General features: G+C 43.9%; 4 protein-coding genes across 7 annotated transcripts in view; 2 read left to right on the top strand and 2 right to left on the bottom strand.

Moving 5' to 3' along the window:
• The first annotated feature begins 210 nt into the window (after positions 1-210).
• On the top strand, positions 211-5,023 carry bpifcl (BPI fold containing family C, like). Of its 4 annotated transcripts, none has more exons than XM_061766521.1 (15): positions 237-648; positions 1,053-1,167; positions 1,646-1,777; positions 2,038-2,193; positions 2,272-2,335; positions 2,597-2,657; positions 2,758-2,849; positions 2,918-3,094; positions 3,182-3,241; positions 3,307-3,474; positions 3,834-3,961; positions 4,034-4,076; positions 4,155-4,218; positions 4,667-4,743; positions 4,811-5,023. In XM_061766521.1, the coding sequence occupies exons 1-15, from the start codon at positions 549-551 to the stop codon at positions 4,859-4,861; spliced, it is 1,488 nt and encodes a 495-aa protein (XP_061622505.1). In that variant the 5' UTR covers positions 237-548; the 3' UTR covers positions 4,862-5,023. The 4 variants fall into 4 exon arrangements, with proteins under 4 accessions (XP_061622524.1, XP_061622505.1, XP_061622533.1 ...); XM_061766531.1 differs by having other exon boundaries at positions 263-648; positions 3,894-3,961; XM_061766540.1 differs by lacking the exons at positions 4,034-4,076; positions 4,667-4,743; positions 4,811-5,023 and having other exon boundaries at positions 211-648; positions 3,834-4,005; positions 4,077-4,214.
• Positions 5,024-6,109: 1,086 nt separating this feature from the next.
• LOC133474683 (PRELI domain containing protein 3B-like) lies at positions 6,110-8,726 on the bottom strand. Its single transcript, XM_061766584.1, has 6 exons — positions 8,567-8,726; positions 7,657-7,825; positions 7,492-7,581; positions 7,199-7,269; positions 6,512-6,614; positions 6,110-6,443 (listed from the first exon to the last, which is right to left on the bottom strand). The coding sequence occupies exons 1-6, from the start codon at positions 8,596-8,598 to the stop codon at positions 6,327-6,329; spliced, it is 582 nt and encodes a 193-aa protein (XP_061622568.1). The 5' UTR covers positions 8,599-8,726; the 3' UTR covers positions 6,110-6,326.
• A 615-nt stretch (positions 8,727-9,341) lies between these two features.
• atp5f1e (ATP synthase F1 subunit epsilon) lies at positions 9,342-11,181 on the top strand. Its single transcript, XM_061766597.1, has 3 exons — positions 9,342-9,501; positions 9,790-9,911; positions 11,023-11,181. Coding segments are annotated over exons 1-3 (156 nt in total). The 5' UTR covers positions 9,342-9,469; the 3' UTR covers positions 11,025-11,181.
• Positions 11,182-11,426: 245 nt separating this feature from the next.
• The window catches only part of si:dkey-11f4.7 (piezo-type mechanosensitive ion channel component 2), a 29,932-nt gene continuing 27,599 nt past the window's right edge, over positions 11,427-13,759 (bottom strand). Inside the window, exons 54-56 of the mRNA XM_061748106.1 lie at positions 13,583-13,662; positions 12,816-13,035; positions 11,427-12,105 (exon numbers count right to left, since the gene is read on the bottom strand). Coding sequence (XP_061604090.1) covers positions 11,853-12,105; positions 12,816-13,035; positions 13,583-13,662 — 553 coding nt within the window. The 3' untranslated portion in view covers positions 11,427-11,852. The remainder of the gene's footprint in view (positions 12,106-12,815; positions 13,036-13,582; positions 13,663-13,759) is intronic.

Below are 13,759 nucleotides of genomic sequence, written 5' to 3'. Positions count from 1 at the left end.
CACAACGTGTATCGCACATAGTGTTTAACAACAGTAGCTAATTGATCATCGATAGCGCCCGATTCTGAGTGTTGCGCATCATTTTGATTAGCTTAAACACAACGAATGCTCCCTAAAGCTTACGTTTCATAACCAAAGTTGTCGACATTTGCGTTATTAAATCAATGTTTTTTTTTAGCTTGTGGACTAGATCTTTATAGATCTATCCGTTTTCTACACTTTTTGTCTTGGCTAAAAAAAAAAAAATGGGTTCTTCCTCCAGAATGTGACTTTTGGGGACCAGAGAGTCTTTTGTGATGTTTTTCTTGAAGTTCGAATATTGATTGTATATAATACAATAAAGTGTTTATTAGATGACGAATTAGAAAGTGAGAAATGTGAGCCAAAGTTTCCGTTCTATTCAGCAGACAAAGCGTCGTCATATGATATTTTAAGTTTCACTTCTCAGTTTTGATTTCGTAACGGGAAGCTGTGATTTGTGCCAGGAGCTGATCTTCAAATGAGCAACAAATAACAAATATCGTTATTGTCACGCTCCTGATGTAAAAATGCTTCCAAACGTGTTAATATTGCTCGCGCTCATCTTTTGCGCCTGTGGACAAAATCCCGCAATACGAGTCGTCGTGACCGACAAAGGACTTCAGTATGGTAAGGTGCATGTGATTTTTTGCTAATACGTTTCAATCTCTCGTTTTTTAAAGGTGACATATTACGGAAAATGGACTTTTAACGGCTTGCATACAAGTAGTTGCGTCTCCAGAGCGCCTGCCGATAAATAATATGCAACACGTTGTATAAATCTTTGCAAGTGATCGTCACGGCTACAGCCTTCCTAGGAAATTGCAATTTCTTATCACAGAATCGGGATCATTTCAGCAAGTCAAGAAATAGGGTGCGTAAAGTGTAATCTAACTCTTGGTCCTTGCGGTGTTTTTGATGAAAGCGTGTCGTTACGACGGCGGGGAACTGTCTTGAATTTGTGGGGGAAAAAGAAGTCGTATTTGAAGTCAAAAGGCTTGGTGAGGGTGTCGCGCATGTGCTGTCTCTCCCAGGAAGCCACGAGGCCGCAGGGTGGATTCAAGACAAGTTGGAAGTCGTCACGTTGCCCGACATTAGCGGTGAAGTGCGCCTGGGCTTCCTGGCCCGCATCGGCTACACGCTTACAGGGTAGGTTGCTTTGTTTGGGGCTGGAGGAGTGTGCGCGGAAAACAAACCTCAAACTTGAAAAAGTCCTTCATTGTGAATGGAAGAATGAACAAAAGGTCACTTCAAAGGTCATTTTAGTAAGCAAGTCGGAAAAAAAAAAGAAGCGTGGCACAAGTATTCAACCGTCACTTTGACGCCATCAAACTCATGATTAAAGATCATTTCATTGAGTCATCAATTATTATGCCAATTCCTGACAAGAACGATGGAAATTCCCTTCCACACGTGTGCCAAATCGATTTACTTCCGAGGTATTTAAGCACACTGCAAGTGCAGGCCGGCTAATGTGTATCAGTCAAGTCAGAAATCCTCAAGTCTAATTTCATTTAACATATTATGGATCGGCAAATAAGCAGCTGTGCTACATTTGCGCTATTGCAATGTCAGCCCTAACTCGGTCGGATCAATGCAAGCCTTGTGTCTCGCTCGCCTCTTCTAGCATCACGATAAGAAAGTGTGACTTTCCGGAACCGTCCGTGGAGTTCTACCCAGGCTTCTCCGGCTTGAAGACGTCCGTGGCGGGCCTCAACGTTGCGCTCGCAGGAGGCTGGGAGGCCCACTGTGGATTCGTGTGAGTGGGATTCATCGTTACTGCATAATTATTTCCACCATATATTGTACATTTGTATTACGACGTACGCCGGCCAGCCACAATATCGACGCAATATGCACATTGTGCTGCTCGTTCTGGTGTGCGTGTTGCGTCGTTTGTTAGCGTTAGGCTAAACCGACTTTGCTAAGGCAAAGCTATGTGATACATACAGCGTACGTCCCTTTGTTGGATGTTTACTTTGACTGTAAACTTCAAATATTGCCTTTTTGCGCTTTCAGACACGGAGGTGGATCTTTCGACATGGCCTCGTTCGGCGTGGGCCTGGTCTCTATCGTGAAGCTGGGTCGGGACTCCGGCGGACATCTTTCTTTCACCAGCGTGAACTGCAACGCTCAAGTGGACCGCGTCGACGTACGTTTCTACGGCGACAGGAGGTACACGCGCTCGGATCACGTGGCCCTCGTTTGACATTCGCAGCGAGATGTAACGAAGCCACAATGTCGCGTCGACAGCTGGCTTTTGCGGCTTTTCGAGGAACGCTTCAAGTGCCGCATCAGACGTCAAATAGAGGCCACGGTGAGTGATTCTCTCCTTTTGTGGATGTTTGTGTCAAGGATTTGTGTCGTCGAACGCACGGGTGTTTCTAACCCCCAAAAAGAATCCCCACATCCCTTAACCTCTGAACCTAGAATCACCCCTTGTCCACAGGTAATGTTAATGTCAAAACATTTTGTTTATCAACATTTGTGAAGGCAAAGCACAAAAATCTCCCGGCACACCGCCAAACAGAAATGTCACAAAAAAGGTGGATACACGGGTTAATTGTCATCGTTCCAGATTTGTCCCGCTGTGGAGGAACTCATTGCAAACCTGGAGAATCGCCTAGAGGACATGAAAGGTATTGCAGCCTGCTCGGCTCATCCCCAAAAGAATGGGAAGTAAGCTCCAGGTGCTGGGGTGAAAACTAACCGCTCAAATGATCGAAAGTGTCCTTTAAGTGAGCTTTCAGGTGAATGAAGACCTCACTCTGGACCTGCCTCTCATTGGCCTGCCCGCCGTTGATGCTTCAAGTCTTCACCTCGGGCTCAAGGTCGGCAAACGTACATAAAGCTTGTTCGGTTACTTTAAGCAATGCTTGATTTTGTACGTGTTTTGAAGGGGGAATTTTACAGTATCACAAGTCCAGAGGAGCCCCCCTTTGAGGCCCAGCCTTTCGCCGTGCCTCAGCAGCCGGGTTACATGCTGTCGGTGGGCTTGTCTGACTTCACCGTCAACTCAGCCTCCTTCAGTTACTTCGCCGCTGATTTACTGCAGGCTTTCGTCAACGACAGCATGGCGAGTTCGCCTGAGAGACCAAGCAGGAGCAGTAACACTTGTTCCCTTCTTCTCAGGTGAGGTGAAAAGGTTGCTTTCTCTCCTCAGATACCTCCAGGGTCGCCTGTGCGCCTTAATACAACCTCAATGGCTCCCTTTATTCCGCAGGTAATACGGTAGCCGTGAATACTCCCACCCCCCGTCGAAACTAACCGATCATTCTTCTTTCGCAGCTCCCCGAGATGTTTCCAGACTTGCCGATGGCGCTGCAGATTTACGCCAGAGACGTTCCGGTGTTTTTCTTCCGCTCCGGTGCTGTCACGCTGAGCTCGCCGTGTGCGGCGAAGGCCTTCGCCATCGGGCCCGACGCCACCCTCATCCCGCTGTTTCAACTCCATGTGGTGAGCGCAAGTCAAGTGATGACCTCTGACAAAAAAAAAGTAGTCCACTATGATTCAGGGTTCGGGTTACGCGGTGGCCGTCATTAACGGTTGTGCACTACCTCGGGTTCTGATAGTTGCGGTCTAATAACGGCTCATTCTTGTTCAATGGTTGCATACGTTAACGAAATGTGTAAACAATTCTATTACATTGTATTTTCTGAGAAGTCAGTTATAACATTCATTTGAATTTGTTTTGTTAAAAAAAAAAGTCATTTGGGGACACGCTACTTTTGGGAGTGGAAAAAGGAATATGAAAGCTCATTTTCGCATATTCCGTTTATAAATCACTGAGGTCCATTTCACGTCAAATGGAACAGATGTTGGAAATGAAGCAAAACAACAGCATCTGGTGGGACACCAACCCATCTTTCTTTCAGGACTCCAACTTCAGCGGCAAAGTGTGGGTCGCCGACGGACGGCTGGAAGGCTCCGTGTCCATGGACAAGTGAGGAAACAGCAACAGCGCCTGTGTTTAAAAGTCCAAATAATGTAACCAGGCGGCCCCTTTTCCAAACAGTTTCACTCTGAGTCTGGCCGCAACTGAGATTGGACCCTTTCAGGTACCGGTACTGCTCCTCCACTGTTCACGTCATCCAGCGTAAGGCCGGTTCCGTCAACGCTAGTGCTTCGCTTTGCAGACCGACGCTTTGGAAAACGTGGCGCAGATCCTCATGGAGACGGCGGTCTTGCCCCAACTGAACGGTGATGCGTCTCGTCTCGTCTCGTCTTTGGTTGCGTGTCTGATGGTATTATTGAAGAGTAATGGCATGTGTGCTGTTGAACAATCGGTCGGTGACTTGTTGGTCTCACGATGGCAAAATGTGCACAGCACGACGAAGAGGACTGTTTCAATTGTGCAACAGAAGCCCGCAGATGACATATTCTACAATGTGTAGTGGAAGCGAATGAGGCCTCAGGCTACGTCCCTATTGCATTTTCCGGCTAATAAATCACATTTATTGTCATCTGCAGGCTTCTGTTGCACAGTTCATTTAGGTATGTTATCTCAAAATATCGGAATACATATATTCTAACTGATTGAGATGTACCTGTAGATCACGAGCCATACCTTGCCCACCCTTGGTCTAACGAATGTTTTTGTTGGTTAAGGTCACAAAACGGGTGGTCATTGATTGCATTTGCGTTGCAGGGAAACTTGCCACGGGCTTTCCTTTACCACGAAGTGTACACGCGCAGCTGGTCAACCCACGTGTGACAGTGGAAGAGGTAGGTACCAAAAGCAAATGGAGCCGTGTTTGCTTGGGCTGAATTTTGCCTTTTGGCTTTCCCACAGGGATTTGTAGCTTTCTGCTCAGATGCCGAGCTGCTGAAGACACAATTTTAAATGGAGCACAATCTTGCCTCAATTTATTCAAAATGATTCACGTATTATTTTTTTCATGCCCAACCGCGGATTGAAACGTTTTTCTTCCATACGTCCGCACCGTGTGTAATCAGACTGCCGAAAATTGTGCAACAACTACAATAAAAACCATATTCAACTACATATATATATATATATTTTTTTTTTATACAATTTTTTTTACCTTGTTTGATGGTACCTTGTGTGTCTTTACATCAGATCCATCATGGTTTCTTGAATTATTATAATGTATCCCATAGGACATCATTTGGATTTACTTGTTCTACTGTCGTCAAAAGTGAAAGTAAAGGTATATGCAAAAAAAAAAACATTTCTGTTATGTAAGAAATGTTTACTGTTAAGTGCTAAGCTTTAAACAACGATGATCACGAACAGAAAGTCAAACTACAAGTCAGACAATTTTACCCCCGTCGTGAAACAATGGCATCACTTTATTTCGAAAACAATGTCAGTGTGTGTTTTTTTAGTTACAGGTTCACATTCTTGGAATGTAACACCACCATAATATAAATAAACACACTACCGGCCGCTGTTATTCAAATGTTCCCCGTTAAGAAAAGCATCGCAGTTGGTGAAAGGAACGAGCGCACAGGTCGATGGCTGAGCACGACGCACCCCTTCAGATTTAAATCAAACTTTGCAAAAGGCTGCTGTTAACAGATGTTCCACACCGTGACAGCTAATAATACACGAGGGATCGTAGCTGGGAACACTTGCGACAAGCCGAAGTGAGAACGAAGGATGACGCACGTTACTTCCGGCAAGTGGCCAAAACATCGGAGAACGTACCTCACGTTGTGGCCGACCACTGACGCTAAACAATAAAGATACGAACCGGAGCGCAAAATGAATTCACTGCTCAAACATCCTTGAATCCTTCTCGCCACTTGTCAGCGCTCGAGCTGAAAGATCGCTCGAACGCTCCGGTGAATGGCACCGCGGAATAAAACAGTCGAGGAATCTTGCCACCCTACCCTAACGGAAAACTACTACTCAAGTCCAAAGGCTGCGGAACACAGCTGCTCCGACCACACGCCGACATTTAGTTAAAGGATGCCTTCCATCATGAATCCATTTGTACATTTCGACATGTCGCATATTCATAAGAAATCAATGTGAATGCCGGGCGGAAAAGACCAACTCAAATTGTTAAAAGGACAAACATTAGAAAATATCTATTTTGAAATGATGGAAGGTGACCTTTAGAGATAGCTGTTTACAGTGCTTTAATGAAATGTTTGTTTAAAGGGTTTCAATCTCACACACAATCACATTCTCTCTGCACACACACTATACTTCACTCTATTAGAGAGCCAATCACACACACACACACACACACACACACGTGGCTTGTGGAGGCTGTAGTAATTAGGCTGTACTGGCTGACGAGGTGTCGCGCCAGTTCATGACGGGCGGCGGCTCGCTATTATTTGTCCGCAACCGCCGCCGCCATGGGCGCACGCATGGTGCCGCGAGCCGTCGCCGCCAGCTCCTCAATTTCCGTGTTTAACCGCCGGATGACCCACTCCATCGCTTCGCGGCCCTGAGAGCGTAACAAAAACGGGACAAAGGTGAGAGAGAGCGAGAGAGAGAGTTGAAGGTCATCCTCACCTTGCCGGCGTTGACGGACATGGTGTTGGCCATCAGGCCCTCGAGGTAGCTGCTCAGACTGACACCTTTCACGCTGATCACAGCCTCCTGGGTCAGCACAGTCCTGCTCATTCGGGGATTCCATGCTCATTAATTCATTAGCTCCATTGCAAATGAGCCGAATTATTTGTTTCTTCAACATTAAACACATTACCACACTCAAAAATAAAACCAAAAAAACAAATGACAAAAATTCAAGTTTTCAGTAAGTTGCAGCATTTGCGTGGCTGTGGACACACACACACACACACGTTTCGTGAGCGGACTCTTTTTCAAAACGAATAAGAAAAAGATTGTCTCCCGTTTCAGTTGACCTCTCTCTCTCTCTCTCTCTCTCTCTGCACATCATATACTTAAAATGCAAAAATCAAAGGATGACGTTTTGACATATGCGAAAGGCGGCTCTTCATCGCTTCATCGCTTTATGGCAGAGAAAATTATGGAAGAGAAGTCATGAGTTTTGACTTTCAGGGACATTGTGCATAAATCACGTTTTGCCAGTAACTTCACTCATTGTGTTGCTTCTATACTGCATACATTTATGGCCTAAATCTTCTCCGTATTTTTGTACTTGAAAATTCCTGTTGCAAACTTAAACAAATAGTGAAGGACAAAGTATGACAGCGGAGACGCGACATTCCAACGTACTTGTCGGGATCCCGCGGATGAGGCTTATACGTCAGCTTCTCGTCCACAGACACCAGGTTAGTGAAGGAGATCTGAAGAGACCAAACCGGTAGAAGTTACCCTCGGCCTTGAAGCCGAATGACAGAATCAACACGATGTTTCAAATGGAAGTGGGAAGAGGGCCTTGTGGAAAGGTTTTTTTTCCTGTGCTTCATGAGTTTTCCTTTTGAATTGAACCGCTGCAATAGGTCAACGTTTTAACCATATTTCTAACTCATTACGACATAATATCTGAGATGTAAGTGGCAACTCACATTTGTAGATTTCAGCTCAAAGATCTTGTGTTTGGGGTCCACTACTGAATGTTCTCGGACGTAGGTATGTGTTCTCGTTAATCCAATGATCTGCAGGAAAATGAGATATCTTGTTAGAAAATGTTGAAGTTATCAATCAAACTGTTTTATATTTCGGGCACTGACAGATTTGGCGATGGCGGGAAGACCCCACTCTGTGCTGAGCAGTCTTTTGCTGTGTAACCGCCCCTCCGTGTCCACACTTCTGTCCAGAACATCCACACCAAACACACTGGGGTTCATGGGGTTGGGGTACTTCTGCATTGCGGCCTTGGTCACCGTCTCCCACGGGTGGCTGTTCCAAACATGTGGTACAGTAAGTATACTTTGAAAAAGAGGGCTTTGTTTAACCATCAAGTGACATCTCAACCACTCGGTAAAGGCTCCTAATGTTTTGATAAAACCAATAATATAGTTCAGAACTTCCCAAAGGAAATATAAGATGGTTACTTGTATCGGTTAATTGTTAACGCTTCAGAGCATGACAGAGCTTCAGTATGTGGATGGCAGAGGAAAATATTCACTGCCGTCCATCACTTTTAATGTACAGTGTGGAAATTGTTACTGTCAGCTGTTGACATGTGAAACGCCCCCACTTTTATTACATCTCAGCAGGCAGACTCTGATGCAATAGTGGTTATGTCAGCGTCCAGCTTGATAAGTGATGAAAGTTAAAAAAATAAATAAAAATAATCCTCTTACCAGCTATTTTGAATGGATCTATTTGATGTCAAACGCATATATCTCGATAACTTAAAAGTTTTACGCTAGTAGCGCAAAGCTAACAAAGAGCGGTGAACTCTAGAGGCTCCCCTGCTCGAAGCTTCGTAAATATAACTATTAATAAGTACAAAGAGAGCTCCGGTGGTCATGGTAACAACACCAGCGAGCACTTTGGATAACTTTGACGACCGAAGTTGCCAAACTTAGCTTAAGTGGCTAACACTTCAAGCTATTTCAAGACACACACACACAAAAGCAGCGAAATCAACGCTTTTCGAGGAGATATGAAAGTGCGGCAGACAGAAGCACTCACTTGAAAATGTGCTCTGACGCCCAGATCTTCATTTTTGACGGGAGTCAGAACTCGGGAGCAGCCGGGCCGGGCCGTGCCGGGCCTGCGTGCAGCTAACGGGGACGCCGAGGAAGGAGAAAGGAACGGCCCATGCAGGGACGGAAAGGCAGAAGGGACAAACATTCCAAGTGGCCTCGACACAAACACACGCGCGCGCACTCCCTCTCGCCGTAGATACCGGGATTACTCACCTAAAATTGTTTTTTTTTTTTAAATATTATTATTTATGTTTTAAGTACTTCTAATTTTCAGTAAAATTGGAAAGTGGCAACTGTACTAATTGTAAAGCTTAGTATTAATATTAATATATGAGCTCTCTGGGCTCCATGCTGATGCCAGCACAGCAACTCTGTACACCAGTTGACTAACATGCATGTGATATGGTGTTCATTCAGTCAAAAAGTCCATAGATGTGCGTTTGGCTTCAATTTCTAATGCTGGGACAAATAATAATACCAGGTTATATTAAGATAGCAACTCACAGGTTCTTACAAGTGTTTAGACACTATAAACAACCATCCCACTGCAACACTCATCAGTAGCACTGCCTTGCTCATTTCCCACACCCTGTCCTGTCTTGCCCTTTTTTGTCCTCTCTCATCTTGTTCTATTGGTTAGTTGTTGCATGTCCTCACTGTTTTTCTTTCTTTCAGGTTTGCCATTCCAGATAAATACTTTCTAAAAAGATTGTGGAGACATGAACAAGTAGTAATAGTCGTGATTTTAAACATCGTGGGACTCCCTTTTCAACATGGCGGCCACTCTGCACGTCGCTCCCATGTCAACCTCTCGCCTCCGCGCGTTTAAATGACGTCATCCCGACAGCGTCCGCCCTGCCCTTGAAGCTACAACAAGACTGGCAAGATGGTTGCATACTGGAGACAAGCGGGACTCAGGTAAAAAGAACATAGGATTATTGTAACTGTTCATATCACTCGCCTGTTTGTTTTGTTTTAACGGATGCACGAATAAGTGTAGCGTTATGTGCAAGTGTTCCAGACGTTAAGTTTTCACGGAGATGTGTGGTTAGCTACCATGCCAATGCTAGTTGAAGTTAGCGTGTGCATACATTCGCGTTTGACTTGAGCTGCTTGCTCGGCTGGCTATTGAAACTACGCGGTTTTCACCAGTTACGCGTACGTATCGACCTGTGGACCGATTGTGTGTATTTGTCCTCTGTGCAGCTACATCCGCTTCTCGGCTATCTGCGCCAGCGCGGTGCGGGCCGCCCTCAAGCCGCAGGTGAAAAGTGAAGCGATGAAGGCGGCCGAAGCCAGCGTCAAAATAGTCAAGCCCAAAACTGCCTGTGAGTGCACATTTCAATGGGACTGTCATTCGTTCATTACATTATTTTATTATTCTTTTTATTTTTTTGGGCAATCGAAGATAAAAAAAAAAAAAAAAAAAAAGTGGTGTTCCACCCTTAAATTTAAGAAAAAAATGTCAAGGCACATTTTCCGACTAATTAAAACTCATTGACTGCCAGCCTTCGGATATTTCACTCCTAAAGGCGTCAATGGCAGTAAATGTGTTTTAAGTGAAATTGGATCATTTTCCCGCGACACCACTTCTGATCTCTCGCATCACTGTTGGGAATACTGTTCTATCAAATAAGTAGTTCTCCGTGTGGTAATATAGCTGATGGATCTGATTGTGGCGGCTAACAGGCTCAAGTATCTTTACTGATTGCCTGTTACTAAACTTTTGAATCATGTAAACTACACTAATTAAATATGAAAATCTAATTCATTGCTGTAGCCTTTTTTTTTTTTTATTAAATAAAAGTATGGTTTGGCTCCAAAGGTAACTAAGAGGATAGGACCCCCCCCCCCCCCAAAAAAAAAAAAAATAATTTGTGAATTTGCTATTATTGAAAAAGCAGGGGAACGTGGAAGTGACAGGCAAAACTAAAAAGATCAGTATGCTGTACATACTTTTGTGACATTTGACCTTTTCCCAATGTCAAATTAAGTGCCTTGGCTCAATAAATATTGGGAAACACTAAAATAGAGTAACCATCATACTAAAAACCTCTCCCTAGAGGTATCAGTTTAACAATTGGTTTATGGTGAGGCGTTTATCTTTATTTACACATTTTGTTGTTGACAGTCAAAACAGTGCAATTGTTTTTAAGGTCACATTTTTACACATATGTGCTTCTTGCTTGTATTCCTATTGAAATGTCTGTTTTAATTACCAAACCATATGCTGGTCAGTCTAGCTATACAAATGTGTGTTTTCAAAATACATAATGCGAAGAGAAAAAAAATTCCTTCTGTACAAAATGATTTGATTTAGCATTAATACATTGCGAGGTCTTGCGAGCCTGGATTTGTAGTGAGCATTGCAGATTATTTTTTCATATTCTGGAAAGATCTGTGCTATTCTGGGCTTTACTGTAATTTCTGTTTCTGTAGGATGTGATCCTGTGACGTAGACCCCTTCTTCCTGCAACTGTCTGGGGGGGGCAAAAAAAAAAAAAAAAAAAGGACCAAGGGATGGTCAGAAGAGATGGGATAACGACAGAATGGCAATTATCTCCCTGTTATTTGTAATTAAAGTTATATTTAAGCGGATTCAAGCGATGGTGGATCATTTTCTTGAAATTTGGTTTGAAATTGTTTTGTAAGTAAAAAAAAAACAGCAAAAAGTCGGTGTCATTTTGGTAACATTTTTAACTTTTAGTGAAAATATGTCACACTTGCAGTTTACAAAGGAAATCCAAAGCCAGGAGTAGTAAAGGCCCTCAAAAAGGAGATTAAAAGAAACAAAACAATTCATTTTAGAAATGAAAGATGGATATTTGATTACATTTCCTTGATAAAGTGAAAATAACTTTATTTGCTGTGTGTTTTGAAATGGGACAAAATACACAGACACTTTTTGGATCATTTCTTTTCAAGACAATTGCACACAATATACAGAATCAAATGAATTAATCGTGTAGTTGATTATTAGTTCGGTCCCTTATTGGAAATGCATGCACTCAAGCAGACATCCATTCATTTGTGTTTCAGATTAACGATTGAAACACCTTCTGAAGTGTAATGATGTAATAGATTGTGAACTTTCTGTAAGTCCCAGTTTGTTCATGGCAGCCACATACAGTATAGTCGGCACTCATAGACATCCGTTATTCTCTACTTAAGTGTTTTAAAGGCAGAAGAGTTGACAGTTTTCTGCAACTCGTATCAAACGGCATCCATTGGTGGGGAGAAGTCCGCAGAAGAGCGAGAAGGTTCCCCGTCTAGTCGTCCTTCTCTCTGGTCATCTTGATCATGGTCTCGGGGGATCTGTAGAGGAAGATGAGCTTCTCAAAGAGCGTCTCCTCCAGCTCCATCTCTCCGGTCTCGCGCACCACGAAGATGTCCGTGCACAGCTTGAGGACGCGGTCCACGCACGGCAGCTCCTCGAACATGATGGAGCGCGAGATGCCGTTGAAGAACTCCCTCACAAACTTGCCGATCACCAACACCACCGACATGTAGAGGCCCACGATGCTGCGGTGCGAGAGTTCAAAGTCGTTCTCGTCAGTATTTGAAACGGCTTCACTCTCCTGTGAACGTTATGAACTAAACCAGTTTGGACAATATTTGTTGTCATCTTATTCGATGCCGGTATACGCGAATCATGACATCCGCCAAACCTTGAGCAACCAACAAAAGTGACCGTGAGAAAAACACGGACAACGCCAATCCAATCCAGCCACTTTCAGAGACTGACCTTGGGACTTGCTGACACTCATTGCAAAACAAATTGATATTGGGAACTGAAACCTTCTGAACTGAACTGGTCAATGATTATAAAATGGTATTCGGGGTAGAAATGCTGTCTCAGCTTTAGAAGCACCTGGGATTCGAATGGCTTCAAGCACGTTCGGCGACATCTATATCCTGAAGCTCAAAAGTTTGTGTGTCCATTTTCAAAGAACTTTCTAGAGCAAAAACGTTTTCCAATAAGCCTCCACTTATAGTATGTCCTTCGGTCACACGGGTTGGTAAGAATGACCTATCATGCTAAGTGTTACTAGTTCGGTATTTAAAGAGGCCGTTGAATCCTTGGAGTCGTGCGGGAGGACGGTTCTTTGAAAACGGACACACAAACTTTGAGCTTTAAGTAGTATATAGATTTGTCGAGCCTCGCATACGATTAAAATTTTTCTACCTTGGTCTAAATGCTGCGCCCTGTGCCCCCCCCCCCCCCGACTTACCCGTGTCCAGCCAAAAAGCCCAGACTGGCCGGGCTGACTTTGTCGCTGAACACCACGATCTCAATGCTGTCGCACTCGTGTGGGGAGAAGACGTGGGCCGGGGAGCACTCCTGTACCGTCCACCACTGGTCCGCCTCCCGCTCCGAAGTGCCGTTGACCTTTCGGAGTTTGATGGACAGGGGCCTGAAGAAAGCCAGGAGCTCTGGACGCTCAGTCGGGCCTGGGGGTGAAACATGCACGGCTTCCATATTTACGGCACGTTCCAAACTGGACTAATGCTAATTACGGCGTGCGTTGTACAAATGGATTTTTATCCAAAAATAGCTATAGAACATATATATTCCAACATGAATATAAAATCTAGCTAATTTCTACTGGAGTGTAATTAGATGTTATACGGAGCTAAGGTTTGCGATTATAACTTTAAAAGTGGGCCAACTTATGTTCGCCATTTGCCCATTGACTTTAGTATACTTGTTCACTACATCAAATAGATTTGGGATTCATTTTTAAACTGCACTAAAGGACAGTATATTTGTTGAAATTAACTTGTACAGTACGTTGATGAGGCTACTGTGCGTTGCTGCTTTTTTTGTTTGTGTGTTATACTGTTATATTGTCTTCATTTTCATATACAGGCTTGTTAGAGAAACCATTTTTTTTTTTTTGGTATGATGAATGATAACTTTCCTAAAAAACTAAATATGCATATGAGGAAGACTCCCAAACAACAGTGGGTTATTACAATGAATAAAACCTCAACTAACCTACGTTCATCCTGGTTGCCATTTTGGACTCCGGTCCTTTGGGACCCCTGAGGAACTTGGGCAGCAGAGAGTTGATGATCCTAGCAGGGCACAGAAGCGGGTCACCGGTTATACGACATTCCGTTCGGGCACGAGCAAATACCCGCTCGATGGTGCTCTATGTGGTTTTCTGGCTCC

This window comes from Phyllopteryx taeniolatus, chromosome 1 (assembly GCF_024500385.1).
Source record: "Phyllopteryx taeniolatus isolate TA_2022b chromosome 1, UOR_Ptae_1.2, whole genome shotgun sequence".
In the NCBI taxonomy this organism is placed as follows: domain Eukaryota; kingdom Metazoa; phylum Chordata; class Actinopteri; order Syngnathiformes; family Syngnathidae; genus Phyllopteryx; species Phyllopteryx taeniolatus.
Note: the sequence above shows the minus strand (reverse complement) of the source record. Positions and strands in the feature narration are given on the sequence as shown.

Coding starts and splice junctions, on each gene's coding strand:
- bpifcl (XM_061766521.1), top strand. CDS start 549: ATGCTTCCAAACGTGTTAATATTGCTCGCGCTCATCTTTTGCGCCTGT. Junction 1,168..1,645: donor ATCGGCTACACGCTTACAGG/GTAGGTTGCTTT, acceptor CGCCTCTTCTAG/CATCACGATAAGAAAGTGTG. Junction 4,077..4,154: donor CTGAGATTGGACCCTTTCAG/GTACCGGTACTG, acceptor TTCGCTTTGCAG/ACCGACGCTTTGGAAAACGT.
- LOC133474683 (XM_061766584.1), bottom strand. CDS start 8,598: ATGAAGATCTGGGCGTCAGAGCACATTTTCAA. Junction 7,270..7,491: donor TTGAGCTGAAATCTACAAAT/GTGAGTTGCCAC, acceptor TGGTCTCTTCAG/ATCTCCTTCACTAACCTGGT. Junction 6,615..7,198: donor CATCCGCGGGATCCCGACAA/GTACGTTGGAAT, acceptor CCGAATGAGCAG/GACTGTGCTGACCCAGGAGG.
- atp5f1e (XM_061766597.1), top strand. CDS start 9,470: ATGGTTGCATACTGGAGACAAGCGGGACTCAG. Junction 9,502..9,789: donor TGGAGACAAGCGGGACTCAG/GTAAAAAGAACA, acceptor TCCTCTGTGCAG/CTACATCCGCTTCTCGGCTA.